Here is a 14,226-nt window from a genome sequence, read left to right on the forward strand (position 1 = left end):
AATGCCGTAAAAATAATACAGTACCGACCGACAAAATTTGTTATAAAGATAAGCATGGCTATCCCATAATAGGCAACACAGGGATGAAAAAAATGACGCCAGGAAAAGAAAATACCTAACGACAGAGGAGCCGGTGGCACGGTAGCTGGCGGTCACACGCCCGCGCTTTTTCAGTACCCACTACTCAGCCCCATTCATTAACAACACTATGTGCATCTAGCTGCCGCATAGCGGCGCTAGTGGACCATTTACTTAGCGACATAGAAAATCACGAAGCATCTGCAATCTGCATTCTGCAATATCTGCCATACAGAATGAAAACGCAGATCGAGCTGGCGCAGGCATAGTATATAGTCTGTACATTGGGCTCGCCGCTCGGGTGTATTTTCGCGTAAAAAGCTTGTTGTCTGTACATCGGCACACGTAATTTTGCACGCAAACACTGGTAACAGGCGACTGCGCACACATGACGCTCATTCGTTTGGCTCTGCGAGCAGAGCAGCGGTATCGTAGTAGGTTGTAGTAGCACGACGGTGACGACGAGCAGGAAGATAAAAAAGGGGGGTAATCTTGTGATGAGTGTACGATGACGATAAGGAGTAGCGTTCATTGAATGTGTATATTCGCGTGGATCAGTTTAACGCTGCTCCAAAGGACGACGTTAACCTTTCGGACCATCCAGGTCGAGATAATAAACAGGTGAGAGAGCCTAGCATAACAGAGCAGACATTTTTTCGTTATGTCGACGTTGGGAGGGAAGAGAAGATTTTCGCGCTCTCGCGGGAAAACACCTCAGTAATATACGTCTATGGAGGCAATGAAGAGTCGTTGCCTCAGCCTCTTACTCCTCGTAGTAGTCGTAGTGATACGACGCCTCTTCAGTATGATCATTTGGCCCTCTCCTCTGCGTTTCTCGCTCTCCACTCGTCTCTCTTTTTTCATCTTTTCTTTCCAAATGTTGAGTGCAAACCCTCTAGTGTGAACGTTTATAACGTGTATACATTATACAATAGATTGCTCATTCTCCTTCTATTGCACACTGTTGTATGCTTGAGAGTGGGCATATACACTTTATGAAAAGTCAGATTTATTTTTACTGGCTGTTACAACATGGCCTCGTAACACTGGACAGACAAGAGAGTATCGTTCGATTTTTTCGCCAGGTACCTACTTGTTCTACGGTGCTTTGTCTCAGTCATCGCGTTTCAACGGAAATGGAACTGTCTCTAACTCAGGTACACAGTTGTTGATAAATCTATCAACATATTTTATGCTACTACTACCGAGCAATTTATTACGTGATCATTATTATTCGTACTTCGTAAATAGTTTCAATATTGTATTTCATGTAAAAAAGAGTAATTTTTCTGCTGATTCTGAAAATTACAATATCACATAATTATATTTTCTAAATTATTTTTATAAGAAACTATGTTTGGTTGTATCCATTTTTCCTCTTGAGCGAGGTAAAATTTGATTGTCGTGTATTCTCCGTATTAACTACCAACTCCGTGTTTTTTCTATTGCAAATTAGATCGAAATCACAATTCAATCATGAAAATTGTTCTTTTTAGCTTTATGGCCTGACCATAAATATGTAAATAATCGACGTTTTGCTATTTTTACATTCACAGGCTATAAAAAGTGGAGTTTAATAGCTATATTTAGTTGAGAAGTTGGTTTTCTTTTTTAAACACTCAAACTTTATTGTAATTAAATTGGCTGCCATTTATGATTGTTTATCAGAAATTTTACCTACACAAATCCTACTATTCAAGAATTTTGGGGTTATTTAAAAATATTTATTATTTAGATATTCAAATATTATGTAGCCATTATTTTCAATGCAAATAAATACTACTTGTTTATAGGATCATTGAGAATCTAATATAAATCAAGATAAATGGGTAAAATAAGAAATAAACCCAACCTGTATCATAACAGTCAATCACAAAATATCCTCCGTAATTTGATGCTACGTGATTGTGGACTTCGCACAACTCACAAAAGTAGCACAAAGGAATTTGAACCTCTTGCAGAAGAAAATTTTATTGGTAAAGCATTCAAAGAATTGGTATGATGATAACGTGAAATAACATAATTTTTGAATTTATTTAAGTTAATTACTACAGAATTATTATTTCCCAGAAATGCGATCTACCAGGGGTGCCTAAAACTACTTTTTTAATGGTTTTTAGTCCTGATGGGTATGTGATATTAAACTTGATAATGATAGCACAGAACTTAAATAAAACTACATCATTTTAATATATTTTCAGTACAAAAGTTGCATCAACACATGGAAATCATAAAATTTATATCACAGATTTGCCAAGTGGAAAGAACATACAAATTCTTTCTGGCCATCCTCGTACACCATGGTGCATAGCATTTCATCCAAACTCTAATGATATTTTAGCGTCTGGTTGCTTGGGAGGTCAAGTTCGTGTATGGGATCTGAGTGTAAGTTCAAATCATTATTTCACCATAATTGGTTGTTTTTATTTTAGAAAAACAATTGTAAATCAAATATGGATTTTTCAACAACTTTCTATTTTTAGGGAGGCAGTGAAGTTTGGAATTCAAAAAGCCCTATAGCATCAATAGCATTTCATCCGGTACAAAGACTGCTTGCTATAGCTACGTACAATGAAATTCATTTCTGGGACTGGAGTGAATCAGATCCATTTGCAACTGTCACTACAAAAAGTCATAAGGAGAAAGTTCGGTGAGTTCTATTTAAATACATTGAAAATAACTTTCTTACATCGTTTATTCAATAAATTTAAATTAAAACAGATATGTTGCCTTCGATAATTTGGGAAGAAAATTAATAACGGGTATAGCAAACGCAACACATACTTCACAATGGGACAGACCTCCAGTGGAGCATTTAATACGATCTATTCCACTCTCAAGGTAATATCTAATTTGTTTTGAATGTAAAAGTATTGTTATTAATTAATGTATAATTGGGATGTGTGTGGTATAGAGCACCAAGACAAGAGCATGAGTCTGGTCAAAATGATAATACTCCTTCATCTCAGTCAAATAATGGACCGTCATACAATTCATTTCGTCCTGCAAATACTGAGCACGGAAATGAGTCTGATTCAGATTATCAAAACAACTATCAAAATAGAAGATTTCGCTTTCGTAATAATTTTGTGTAAGTAAATATTTATCATTTATGAATCATATAATTATTGTGAATTTTAAAACCGATAAGCTTTGACGTTTTAAATTTTAACAGAGATCGGATACGAGCAATCCGTAATCAATTGTTACATCGTCACAATTTATGGCCTGCTAATAATAATCAAGAGGCTGAACTCGGTAGTTCATACGCGCCTTTTGTCGAGAGGATGTTTGATCAAGATCGTAGCAATAATCCATCGACTTCCGGTGCAAACAACAATAATGCTACTGGCGATGGTAATAGTAATAATGCTAGATTGCGTGTTGCGCCAGTACAACAGCAGCCTTATTCTAATTTTTACGAAACAAGGTCAACGGCGAGTACTAACAACAATCAAAACAACAATAATAACAATAATAGCAGGAATACAAATAGCAATATCAGACCGATGTTGTCAGTATTAAGGATCGAGCCAGTCTTACCGGAAGAAAATAGAAGTAACACACCGCCTCCGAACAATATAAATACCAGCTACGATAATATGCGATTTGCGGAGTCCCGTCGTATAATGAGATCAACAATACGTCAAAGGCGGTTACGCAATCGCTTTGGTTACCAAAGATCTTCCGCAGATATATTAAGGCGTCGAGAAACGACCGATCGAAGTACAGACCCCATGAGTAGAAACCGAGATGCTCCTTCCACCAGCACGAGCAACACCACAAGCAATACATCAGAAACAACAAACAATTATTTTCTAGCTGAAGCCTTTGCGTTGATGTTAAGAAACATTTTGAACTTTAGTGCTCAAGAAACAAATGTCAGCCTTGAAAGACTTCAAAGAAATTTACGACTACTCCGCGAAGAGTCCGGCCAAGTGGTGAATGTGAGATTACACTTTTTATGTGAAGATCTGCACGACACCGAGCAAAATAACAGCATTTGCTTATTGAACCTGTACAAGCTACGCCAGGGTTTGCAGACGCGTATCGGCATGATGACGAATCAAGCTAACCGAAATCCGCGTTTGCAGAGCTTCCTCAATACTGTAAGTCATGAAGTGCAATCTCTCAATAATATGGAGGGACAGCTGATCAACACCAACTATCGCATCGAATCGCTGAGAGAAGAGCTTTCATCTTTCAGAGATGAGATGCGTTTTCGTCAGTCCGTTCAACCATCGAATACTACTCAGATTTTGACAGCTGAAAGAGAAGTCGCGAACGTGCAGTTTCGAGTTCAAGAAGAAAGAGGAACAACGTTGGCTCAAAATGAGGAAACAAGAAGAACAAGCCAAGCAGAAGAATCGGCACCGCGGACGGGTGTTAGACGTCAGTTGGAAATCGATGATAATGACGACAATCAACCATCGGTAACCAGACGCCGACTGGAGAACGACTACGAATATCAACCGAACGGTGGTCCAAGTGAGTTATTTGATCTTTGATTCGCTCCTATTACTACGCGTTCACGTAAATATTTAAAAAATTTTATTTGTAGCCTACAGCTCCCCATCGAGCGACGACAATTGTGTTCCTTACCGTGGTGCATCCGAGTTCTCCGTATCGTCTCACTCGGCCTTTCAGCCAACTCGATCTAGTTCACAGCGTAATAGCGTAAGTCCACGCAGTGAACCGGGACCTTCGTCAAGTCGTGCCGATCTAGCTGTTGCGGGCCCATTGACATCGAGCACTGCGGGTGCTACCAATGGTGTGGATGATTTCAATTCACGCCGAACGTCACGTATCATACGCAGTGCTCAACGTATATCCCAGAGCAATTTCGACATATTTTGGGAGGCATTCCAGCGTTATCTTAATTCAGCAAACATGAACGAGCAGTTACCCAATGAGAGCACGTCTAATGACAACACGGGAGAACAATGGGAAAATGGTTACTGGTTATTGGAAGAGAACAGCAATTCCGACTCGAATCACGATGAGCAAGGGGAGACAAGCAACTCTATGGTCGGACCGAGACGTAGAGCTAGTCGTTGGATCCAACTTGACTCGGTAGGATAAATGTTTTATCAAGATTTTTCCGATTTACTTTATTAGATGTAACAGAATTAAAAGTGATGAATTTTCAATCAAAAGTCTATTTTTAGTTTTCACTCAATGATTCAAGCAGTTTTTTGAATATATTGTTTTATTTAGGGAAATCGCTCAACAAGCGCTTGGGAACCAATTTCATTCCGAGTTCGATCAAATCAAAATACATCAAGCACTGATCAAAATCGACTGTCCCCGATCTCAGCTAATTCGACACGCTACGAGCAACCACCATTGTTTCCATTTCGAAGTCTGCGCGAGACTTTAAACCAGAGGATGGAAATGAATCAAGCAAATGCATTAGCAAGAGCACAAAATTGTGAAACTACTATATCGTCTGGAAACGTAGATCAGTCAATATCAATATCTGATCAAAGTCAAAGTCAGCGAACGGGATATCATGAGAATAGTGTTGATCGATCGACTAACACCGACCTGTCTAGTCTCGTACCTGAAACTTTGAACTGTGTTGATTTAACAGCTTCAACTTTGTCTGCAACGGCAATGTCAAGTACAGCTTTGCCGGAAATAAATACTAGAAGCAACGAGGAATTTCGAGAACTCAGATTGTTAGGTGAATTGATCAAAAAAATTTTTCTAAAAAAGTGCAATTATATGCCTATTTTTCTATTTAGGTCGTCACGTAGTAAACGTCCAACGTCTTTGTCGCATTCGTTTAGAAATTGCTCAACTGCAACATATTCGACGAATGTGGGAGAGACTTCAGTGGCGCATTCGTCATGTTTACTTAACGTTATTTATTAAAGGATATTTTACATTAAATACCAATGTTGAAAGTAAGTTCGATCTTGATATATCAGTGACTATTCTGCTTGAATGCTCCTTTTCATTTGCTAGTGAATTTTTTATTCATTTGTTGTCGTTGCAAATTACACATATTTTGTATATTTCTTTTACAGATTCGAATAGTAGCGATGATGATGATCCGGAACCAAGCACTAGCAGGTATATAGATTTTCTTTTTTAATACTTCACAGTGAATGTGATTCAATAAATTAACTTAAATACTCACAACTACTTAATTATTTCTGAAATCAGGCAAGGAACAAATAGGTCATTAAGATCCACTTCTCAGGCACCAACATCAAATAATGATTTTCAAACGGAAACAGCTCAGAATTTCAGAAAAGCTTTATTGGCAAAATACACAAGACAAAACAATAAAAGTGAGCCTAATCAACCTCAACCGTCCACTTCAGCGGCAACACCGTCCACTAATAATTTGGATCAACCTGGTACCTCACAATCTCAATCCGACGCCAATACTGTTGTTTCGGGTATTTCGAATTTAAAACAAATTTGTACTATCATTCAATTTATAATATCATTAATAATATTTCCGTTCAACAGACTTATCCAAAGCCGTTTTTGAACACCTTAATAAATGGCTGACAAGATGTTCAAATGAAAATTTGATTTGGGAAACGCAGAATCGGAGTAAAAGGCCACAAAGACCAACTAGTGATCATACTTATTCGAGTGTATCTGGCGAAGGCAGTGGCAATTCTAACGCTCCTATCATGCAGCTAGCAAGACTTTATCAAGTTATCAACGGCATATCTAAAAGTATCTCAAATTCTCTACGACTGGCAAATGTTTCTATCTCGCCAAGTGAAAATAACATTAGTAATACAACGATTGACACAGCTGTTCCTAGTACTTCTACTGCCAGTCAGGCTGAACCTAGCAACACAACGACTACTAATACTCGTGACGTAAATACGCCAAGTTCGTCATCACAAGTAGATAGCTCGGCTTCTAGCAATATGTCTGAATCGCCAACAAATGTCACCAATACCCAAGAAAGACACTCCAGGTAATTGACAAAACTTAAGCTAGTCAACAAAAATTAAAAACCATCCTGCATATTAAAAAACACTCATTATGAAACTGTTTATTTTTGTACTAGGCGTTACGGACGGAGAACGTATCTGCGGCGATCACGGTTACTTCAAATGGGTCCAAGAATTAACAGAAAACGCTTAGTTCGCATGCAAAATGCTAACAATTTGTGTCGCATGTACGAGGCTGTCTCTGCCGCATACATGGCCGTAATGCGACGTAATCGTGCCCGTAATGCAGCCAGAGCAGCTACGGCAGCTACGACAGCTACGACAGCTACGACAGCTATGACAGCTACGACAGCTACGACAGCTACGATAGCTACGGCAGCTACGACAGCGACGATAGCTACGACAGCTACGACAGCTACGACAGCTACGACAGCTACGACAGCTACGACAGCTACGACAGCTACAACAGCGACGATAGCTACGACTGCTATGATAGCTACGACTGCTATGATAGCTACGACAGCTACGACAACTACGACAGCTACGACAGCGATGATAGCTACGACTGCTATGATAGCTACGACAGCTACAATAGCTACGATAGCTACAACAGCTACAGCAGTTACAACTAATACAAGTATTAGCACGAGCACCACAACCGCGAACGCAAATACAAATAGGGTTACTAGTACGAGTACTACTACTTCCGGCGCTATTAATAATAATACTAGTGCCAGCTCAAGTGCTTATTCGAGTACAAATACCAGTACTAACACTACCACCACCCCCACCACCACCAGTAGTAGTAACACCACTTCTAACACGAATATAAATCAAAATCCTCCTGCTGTAGAGCCAGTCCAATATATGATCGACAGGTATAACAACTAAAATCATGCATGTAACAAAAAAACAAATTTTTTCTTATATTCAATTTAATAAAAATAATACTTTGACAGGTTACAAGCTTTAATTGATCAACAAACAATGCTCACGCGAAACAATGAAAGCAACACCAGTAACAACGATGCCAATTCAAACACAACAGCAGATTCAAATAACGATACGCAGTATGAAAATCATGAAATAATTGAAAATATTCGAGAAGTTATGTGCCTCCAGGCTAGACAAGTGTTAAGTTTGATGGTCATAAGTTTAACACGTCTTTTTGAAAACAACAACTATAAAAATGTACGTCAACATCAAATGATGAAGATGTATTTGTTACCTCGTCTTGGGCTTAGACTAACGGATCTATTGCTCGAAAGACTAGCGTCAACATTACGTGAACTTGAGCAAAATTATAATGATTACGATTCAACTTTGTCGTCTACAAGATCATCAACTAACAATGAACGCCAATCTGTGAGTACCAATACAACTAGTGAAGCTCAAACTGCAACTGCTAGTACATTATCTAGTACCGGTGGAACGGAATGTTCCTCCTCCACCAGCACTAGCGTTACTAATAATTCAGGTAAATAAAATTTTCTTAATTTCAATTTGGTTATTTCTTTTGTTTAATTTTTAATTTAATCTTTCCGAAATTACAAATTTATTTTAATCATGAAATTTACTATAGTTTTGATTATTTGATTGTTTAGAACCATCAACTTCTAGCGGTGTCACGGCAAATAGCAGCGATAGCAATCATAAAAGGACTTTAGTACGTCTGGCTAAGTTTTTCGGTATTGATGATGCAACAGCGAGCACATCGTCATCTCAAAGGGCACCAAAGCCATCCACAAGTCGTGAACCTGAGACCATCAATGCAACGCCGTCTACAAGTAATGAGGCTGACAACAATGATAACTCACTAACGAATGATTCTCGCAATGAAATAGCACTTTCTGCTGAAATTCAGAGTATCATCGAAAGGATTAAAATTAACAGCACGAGTGCGAGTGATGCTACTCAACGTTATCAGACTCAAAGTGGCGCAAATACTAGATTTGACAATGATAGCGACGATCGTGAAGATGAGGATGATACATCTGGTATAATGAGAAAAAATAATTTTTAATAGCATTCAATAAGACCAACAATTACAATAGTAGTTGATTGTTGTATAATATTTGCAGGAACAAGAGATCGTTCTAACAGCGATAACCGTGATGATAATCGCGAATCTTCTCGGAATTGGCCTGAAAGTTCTTCGAGGCACCCTCAACGTCGAATCGACGGTCTCTCGATACTGCGGCGTTATGCTTTGATGCGCCGTCGTCTACTCTATCTTGAACCGTTTAACGTTTCTCACCCTGCGCGCGATCGTAGCAATTCAAACGCATCTATGACACCGCGTGAACACCTTAATATTCTAGATTATGGTCCTTACCGCAGTCGCAATGAGCTAACAAGGACAGAAGGAAACAATACATCCACCTCGTCAGTTCCGCCTTCGTTCTTGAGACAACCTCTCAATGTCCCAGTTATAACGGTCAATAACGTACCTATGATTGATATTAATCCACTTACGGTACGAAGAAGGCGACTGAGACAAAGACACTTGCCGGAACTCTTATACGGTAATGGACCGAGATTTGATAGGTTTAATGCTGCTAGAAATAATACATCTGGAGGATCTGGTGCTAATCAAGACAACGAAGGTGGAGTGGAATATCCACCGCAACCACCGTCGTTTTTGAACAGCTTCAGAAATCAGGTATACCAAATTCGCAAGATTAATATTTTAGTTAAAAATTATATTTTTTCGTAATATTAATTTCAAATTAATTAATGTGCGTTCAGACTCCTTGGAGGCTCTTTTTGTCTCGAGGACCATTTAGCGCCGGCGAAGGTTCAAGTGGTGGTCAAGATCCAGAGAATGATAGCGACGACGTAGAAATTAGAGGTAATTTAGATCTTTACACATTTTTATTAAGAGCGATCTTTATAATCGAATAGAATGTAAATTAGTTAGTTTTTATTCTTGCATTAATTAATTCAGCATTATTTTTATACTTGATTGTATCTTACTATCTTACGTCTAGGTACGGCCAAATTAATGAAAAATAATTACTTTTATACAGCGTAATTGAGATTTTCTCTAAAATTTTATTTTCCTCTACAGATCACCATATAAACATGGCTTTTATTGGTTTAGAAATTCAAAGTTACCGCATCCAAGCTTGGGATTTTTCCAATATTCCTGATATACAAGACTGTAAGTTTTCATTTGTATTTGATTTTATAGAATTTAAAAAAATGCTTTACAAATTTATACATGATTTCTCGGTTGACAGCCAAAAAGAATGTGATTGTTGGCGAATGTAGAATACACAATGATGCAAATATTGACATTTCATCTGATTCAACAGCATTAGTAACAGTGCTGCCATCAAATCGTTCAAATTTAACAACTATAGGTAAGTTAACTGGCAATTCTAATATTGATATTATGCAATTTGAAGAATATTTTATTAAATCAAATTAAACATAAAATATATCTCGTAATATATGATTGATGTCTTTAGGTGTATATAGTTTAGACTGGGAAACATTAGGTGAAAAAATGTATTCAACAGAAACGGATCACACAGTCATTTCGGTATCTATGTCACCGACCAAACATCATCTTCTCGTTGGATTGGGTTCTCGTCGTATTCATGTACCTTCTCGTCAAATGCCAATGGCTCTCATTTATAAACTGGTGGATCCCGAAGACAAACCAATTAACGATTTACCCGACGCTGGTGGATTATATCGATCAGTAGTAAGCCGACATGACCCCAATTATCTGATCTTCCTCAATCATTACCTAAATGATATACGACAAAGAATCACAACAAACAACGAACAGCAGAGTGGAAATCAGGCACAAAATTTGAATAATCAAGACTGGCGGAATCAAAATAATAGCGGATTTTCAAGAAATTCTGATGCAAGCGATGCCAAACAGAACAGAAAGAAAATGATACTTTTAAGGACAATGTTCCAAAGTCGTGATACTCCGAGTTATGTCAGTTTGAATTGTATTAGATGGACACCGCATCCTGGTCAAGGTATGGTTTACGCAACCAACACTGGCTTGTTGAATATATTATATTGAAGATATTAAGTTGAATATATCTATTCTTCTTCGGGCGCTACTTACCTTACTAAGTAAATTTTTGACAACAGATAAACAAAATAGCCCGATGGTTATTAAGAAAAATGAAATGTTCTTTAAATTTCTAATTTTATTTAGAATAAATGAACATTCGTGGCTAATCTGCCAAAATTTTTTAAATGACATAGTTACTAAATACGAGTGTAAAAATCAAAGTAACAATCTTAGAAGCCTTTAATCTTCTGTATACAAAATAGGATTTTGTTACCTTGCTCCATTAAAAGTAATCAGAGAAAACATTCATCTAATTATAGCGAGTAACGTTTATGAACTTGAGTATGGTAGGCAAAAATATATATTTCAGCGCGGAATCATCACAGAGAAAGTAATGCGTTTTACTTTCTTTGAGGTAAAAGATGTAGCATAAGCATTCGGTGTACGTGAAATCATGATATTTTATCACTATCAACCAGTCCCATATTTTTGATTGCACTTATTGCTGTGCAAAATTAACACTAAACTTAATGTTCACGACGGGACTGTGCCTTAACGATTTTTTTCATTTTCTTGTTTATATTCTTACTACTGTTAAAATGCATAACTTAAATATTATTGTAAAGTGAATGTAAAAAAAGGAAATAGGCAAATGAAATCGTATGTCACCTAAGGTTTTATTAAATGGTGCGCATTTAAAATTAGTAAAAGTGCGTATTGTACTAGATTTTAAGATTTTGTAACTGTATTATTTAAGTCGTATGTTACAATTTTGCGCTACTTTTACGATCAGACTGAATTTAAATTGCGATCTGAGTATTTTTCGATTATATTGCAATATACTTTTGTGATAGCAATTAGAAGAGTAGATCGTTGTATGATTTTGCAACACACGATTATTCCAAAGCTTCATTTTTTATTATCTTCTACATCGCTTTAAGTTATGGTTTATGATTGCCTATAATCTTATCATTGTTTATTTCGTGTGCCATTTGACTGTAACATCGTATAACGTCAATAACATTTAATAACGATATTTAATTTACAATCGTCTGCTTTATCCTTAACAGTAATTTGTAAAATAGTACACAATTAAAAATGGAATATTTCAGATATTGCCATTCCATATACTGTTCAATATATTGCATCAGAAACTAAATTTACTAAAATGTTACATTTGTAAATGATTTTTTTCTGTAAAGCGGGAACGATCATGTGTGACGTACTAATCATAGTAAATGCGTTGATCTTTTTTCAATTTGAACATTCTTAGACTTTTTAATGTAAATATATGATCAAGTTCCTAATTCATTCATACTTTTCTTATTGTTCGTCAAAATTATAAAAAATACAAAAATAATCACAACGATTCGCTATTTCTAATAGTAAGAACACTGACCGTTCCGTGACTGTGAGACCAAATAAATTTTTTGCTTTTTATATGAATATTTCAAATGCCAATAAAGTGGTACTATAAACTCGATTTTTTTGTTATTCTAACATAAGTAAATGTATAATTTTATATAAATATAATAATCTAAGCGCAAAGAATAAAAATATAAATATTTAACAGTCACTTAATCATCATAGAGTAAACTTTGTAACAATTCTGGAGTTTCTGGTTGTTTTAAACAAAATGGAACTTTTTCTTGCATTGATGCCGCATATTTATGACGCTCTAATTGATCAAGATCTTGATCCAACATCGTTTCTATTTCTTCATCTATATACAAGGGGTTTTCGTAGGATTTATTTAGATATGAAGAACTTGGATCCGTGGAGTTAATAGTTTCATTGATTGTATTCTGAATTTCAGTTTCAGTCAAGAAAACTGGTTGGTAGGTATTCAGGGGATCTGGAATTTCTTGCTGGATAACTTGATTAGGTGCTTGTTGGAGTTGAAGATTTTCTTGTGATTCAGGCATAGTACATGTAATTTGATGATACTTCATTTGATGCAGTTTCAAATTCCCTGTTTGTGAAAATGATCGATCACAGTAATTGCAAAGGAATGGCTTTTCTCCAGTGTGACATCTTCTATGCCTTTGTAATTTGTATTTTGTAGCAAACTGTTTTCCGCATTCTGGACACTGTAAAGGGTGATTTTGTACAGGTATGATTTGATTATTCACGATCATTTGATTGTTTGCTGCATGAAAATTAAGCATGTGGGATTTCAGAGACACTTTATATCGAAAAGACTGGTGACAATTAGCACACTGAAACATTTTTTTTATTTCATGACGTTGTTTATGCTTCATCATGATTTCTTGTTGATTGAAAGACATGTTGCAGATCTAAGAGAAAAAAGAATGTAAGAAATTTTGCTTGCTAATAAACATTCTTGAGAATTACTCACATCACATATGTATGGACGCTGTCCTGTGTGAATTAACTTGTGTCGTTTCAAATGAGCTGAACATCTAAAACTCTTACCACATATAGGACATATCTGTTTTCTTTTTTCACTTATACTCAACATTGGTTCTGTTAATTTATCTGGTAAACTTGCCTCCTTCAAATGACAAAGCATATCCTGAAATGTAAAAGCAATTAAGCAATGGCGAGAGTCGCAAAGATTAAGCTCTTCTTGTCAAAAAGTAATACCTCTGCAAAATCAATTTCTAATGAAGGTGCAGTAAGTTGTTTTTGAACATTTGCTACCATCAAACAAAATTCATCAAACATACAAAGCTTTTGCTCGCATTCGCTACATACATATTTAGAAAAAGCATCAGTAATGCATATATTGATAACCTGTAAAAAAATGTTAATGGTAAATGTCAGAACTTTCATTAAAATGTCAATTCGTATATTCATAAAATAGCACTTACCTCTTTCGCAAAGTATTTATTAATGATTGATAAGAGGACTGAACCTTTAATTTTGTCTTTGAAAAGATCAGTACCTTGATGTTTTTCTTTGCTACATAATCTACACAACGACAATGTACTCATCTTATGAAGCATCATTTTTAACAAATATTGGGATGGTAAGTTGTAAGCAATAACTAGGAGTCTAAAGTAACTTGTGTGCCGGAGATGAGCAGCGTAAACAAAACAATATATATCTATTTGACTTTTACTTATGTATTGACACTTACCGAAAAGTAAGGTAACTTTGTTATCAGTCGACTTGAATCGAGTAGTACGCATGCTCCTGTAGTCAAGCGACTTTTGA

The 14,226-nt window shown here is 36.4% G+C and overlaps 2 protein-coding genes across 4 annotated transcripts; one reads left to right on the forward strand and one right to left on the reverse strand.

Annotated features, from left to right (window-relative positions):
* The first annotated feature begins 419 nt into the window (after positions 1-419).
* On the forward strand, positions 420-12,529 carry LOC131673814 (serine-rich adhesin for platelets-like). Of its 3 annotated transcripts, none has more exons than XM_058952131.1 (23): positions 420-699; positions 1,164-1,235; positions 1,872-2,074; positions 2,149-2,207; positions 2,280-2,463; positions 2,562-2,728; positions 2,800-2,919; positions 2,993-3,169; positions 3,254-4,566; positions 4,640-5,151; positions 5,296-5,764; positions 5,826-5,987; positions 6,111-6,156; positions 6,250-6,488; positions 6,562-7,027; positions 7,121-7,882; positions 7,964-8,481; positions 8,609-9,001; positions 9,086-9,666; positions 9,753-9,855; positions 10,075-10,167; positions 10,247-10,369; positions 10,478-12,529. In XM_058952131.1, exons 3-23 carry the CDS (start codon positions 1,904-1,906, stop codon positions 11,050-11,052), a joined length of 7,233 nt encoding a protein of 2,410 aa, XP_058808114.1. In that variant the 5' UTR covers positions 420-699; positions 1,164-1,235; positions 1,872-1,903; the 3' UTR covers positions 11,053-12,529. The 3 variants fall into 3 exon arrangements, with proteins under 3 accessions (XP_058808114.1, XP_058808125.1, XP_058808106.1); XM_058952142.1 differs by lacking the exon at positions 1,164-1,235 and having other exon boundaries at positions 3,254-4,187; positions 4,335-4,566; XM_058952123.1 differs by lacking the exon at positions 1,164-1,235.
* A 93-nt stretch (positions 12,530-12,622) lies between these two features.
* Positions 12,623-14,226, reverse strand: LOC131673826 (zinc finger protein 773-like). The gene is made up of 4 exons (XM_058952156.1): positions 13,881-14,226; positions 13,654-13,803; positions 13,406-13,582; positions 12,623-13,343 (listed from the first exon to the last, which is right to left on the reverse strand). Exons 1-4 carry the CDS (start codon positions 14,199-14,201, stop codon positions 12,624-12,626), a joined length of 1,368 nt encoding a protein of 455 aa, XP_058808139.1. The 5' UTR covers positions 14,202-14,226; the 3' UTR covers position 12,623.

Source organism: Phymastichus coffea, unplaced genomic scaffold (assembly GCF_024137745.1).
Source record: "Phymastichus coffea isolate CEN01 unplaced genomic scaffold, Cenicafe_Pcof_1.1 PCOF00014, whole genome shotgun sequence".
Classification (NCBI taxonomy): domain Eukaryota; kingdom Metazoa; phylum Arthropoda; class Insecta; order Hymenoptera; family Eulophidae; genus Phymastichus; species Phymastichus coffea.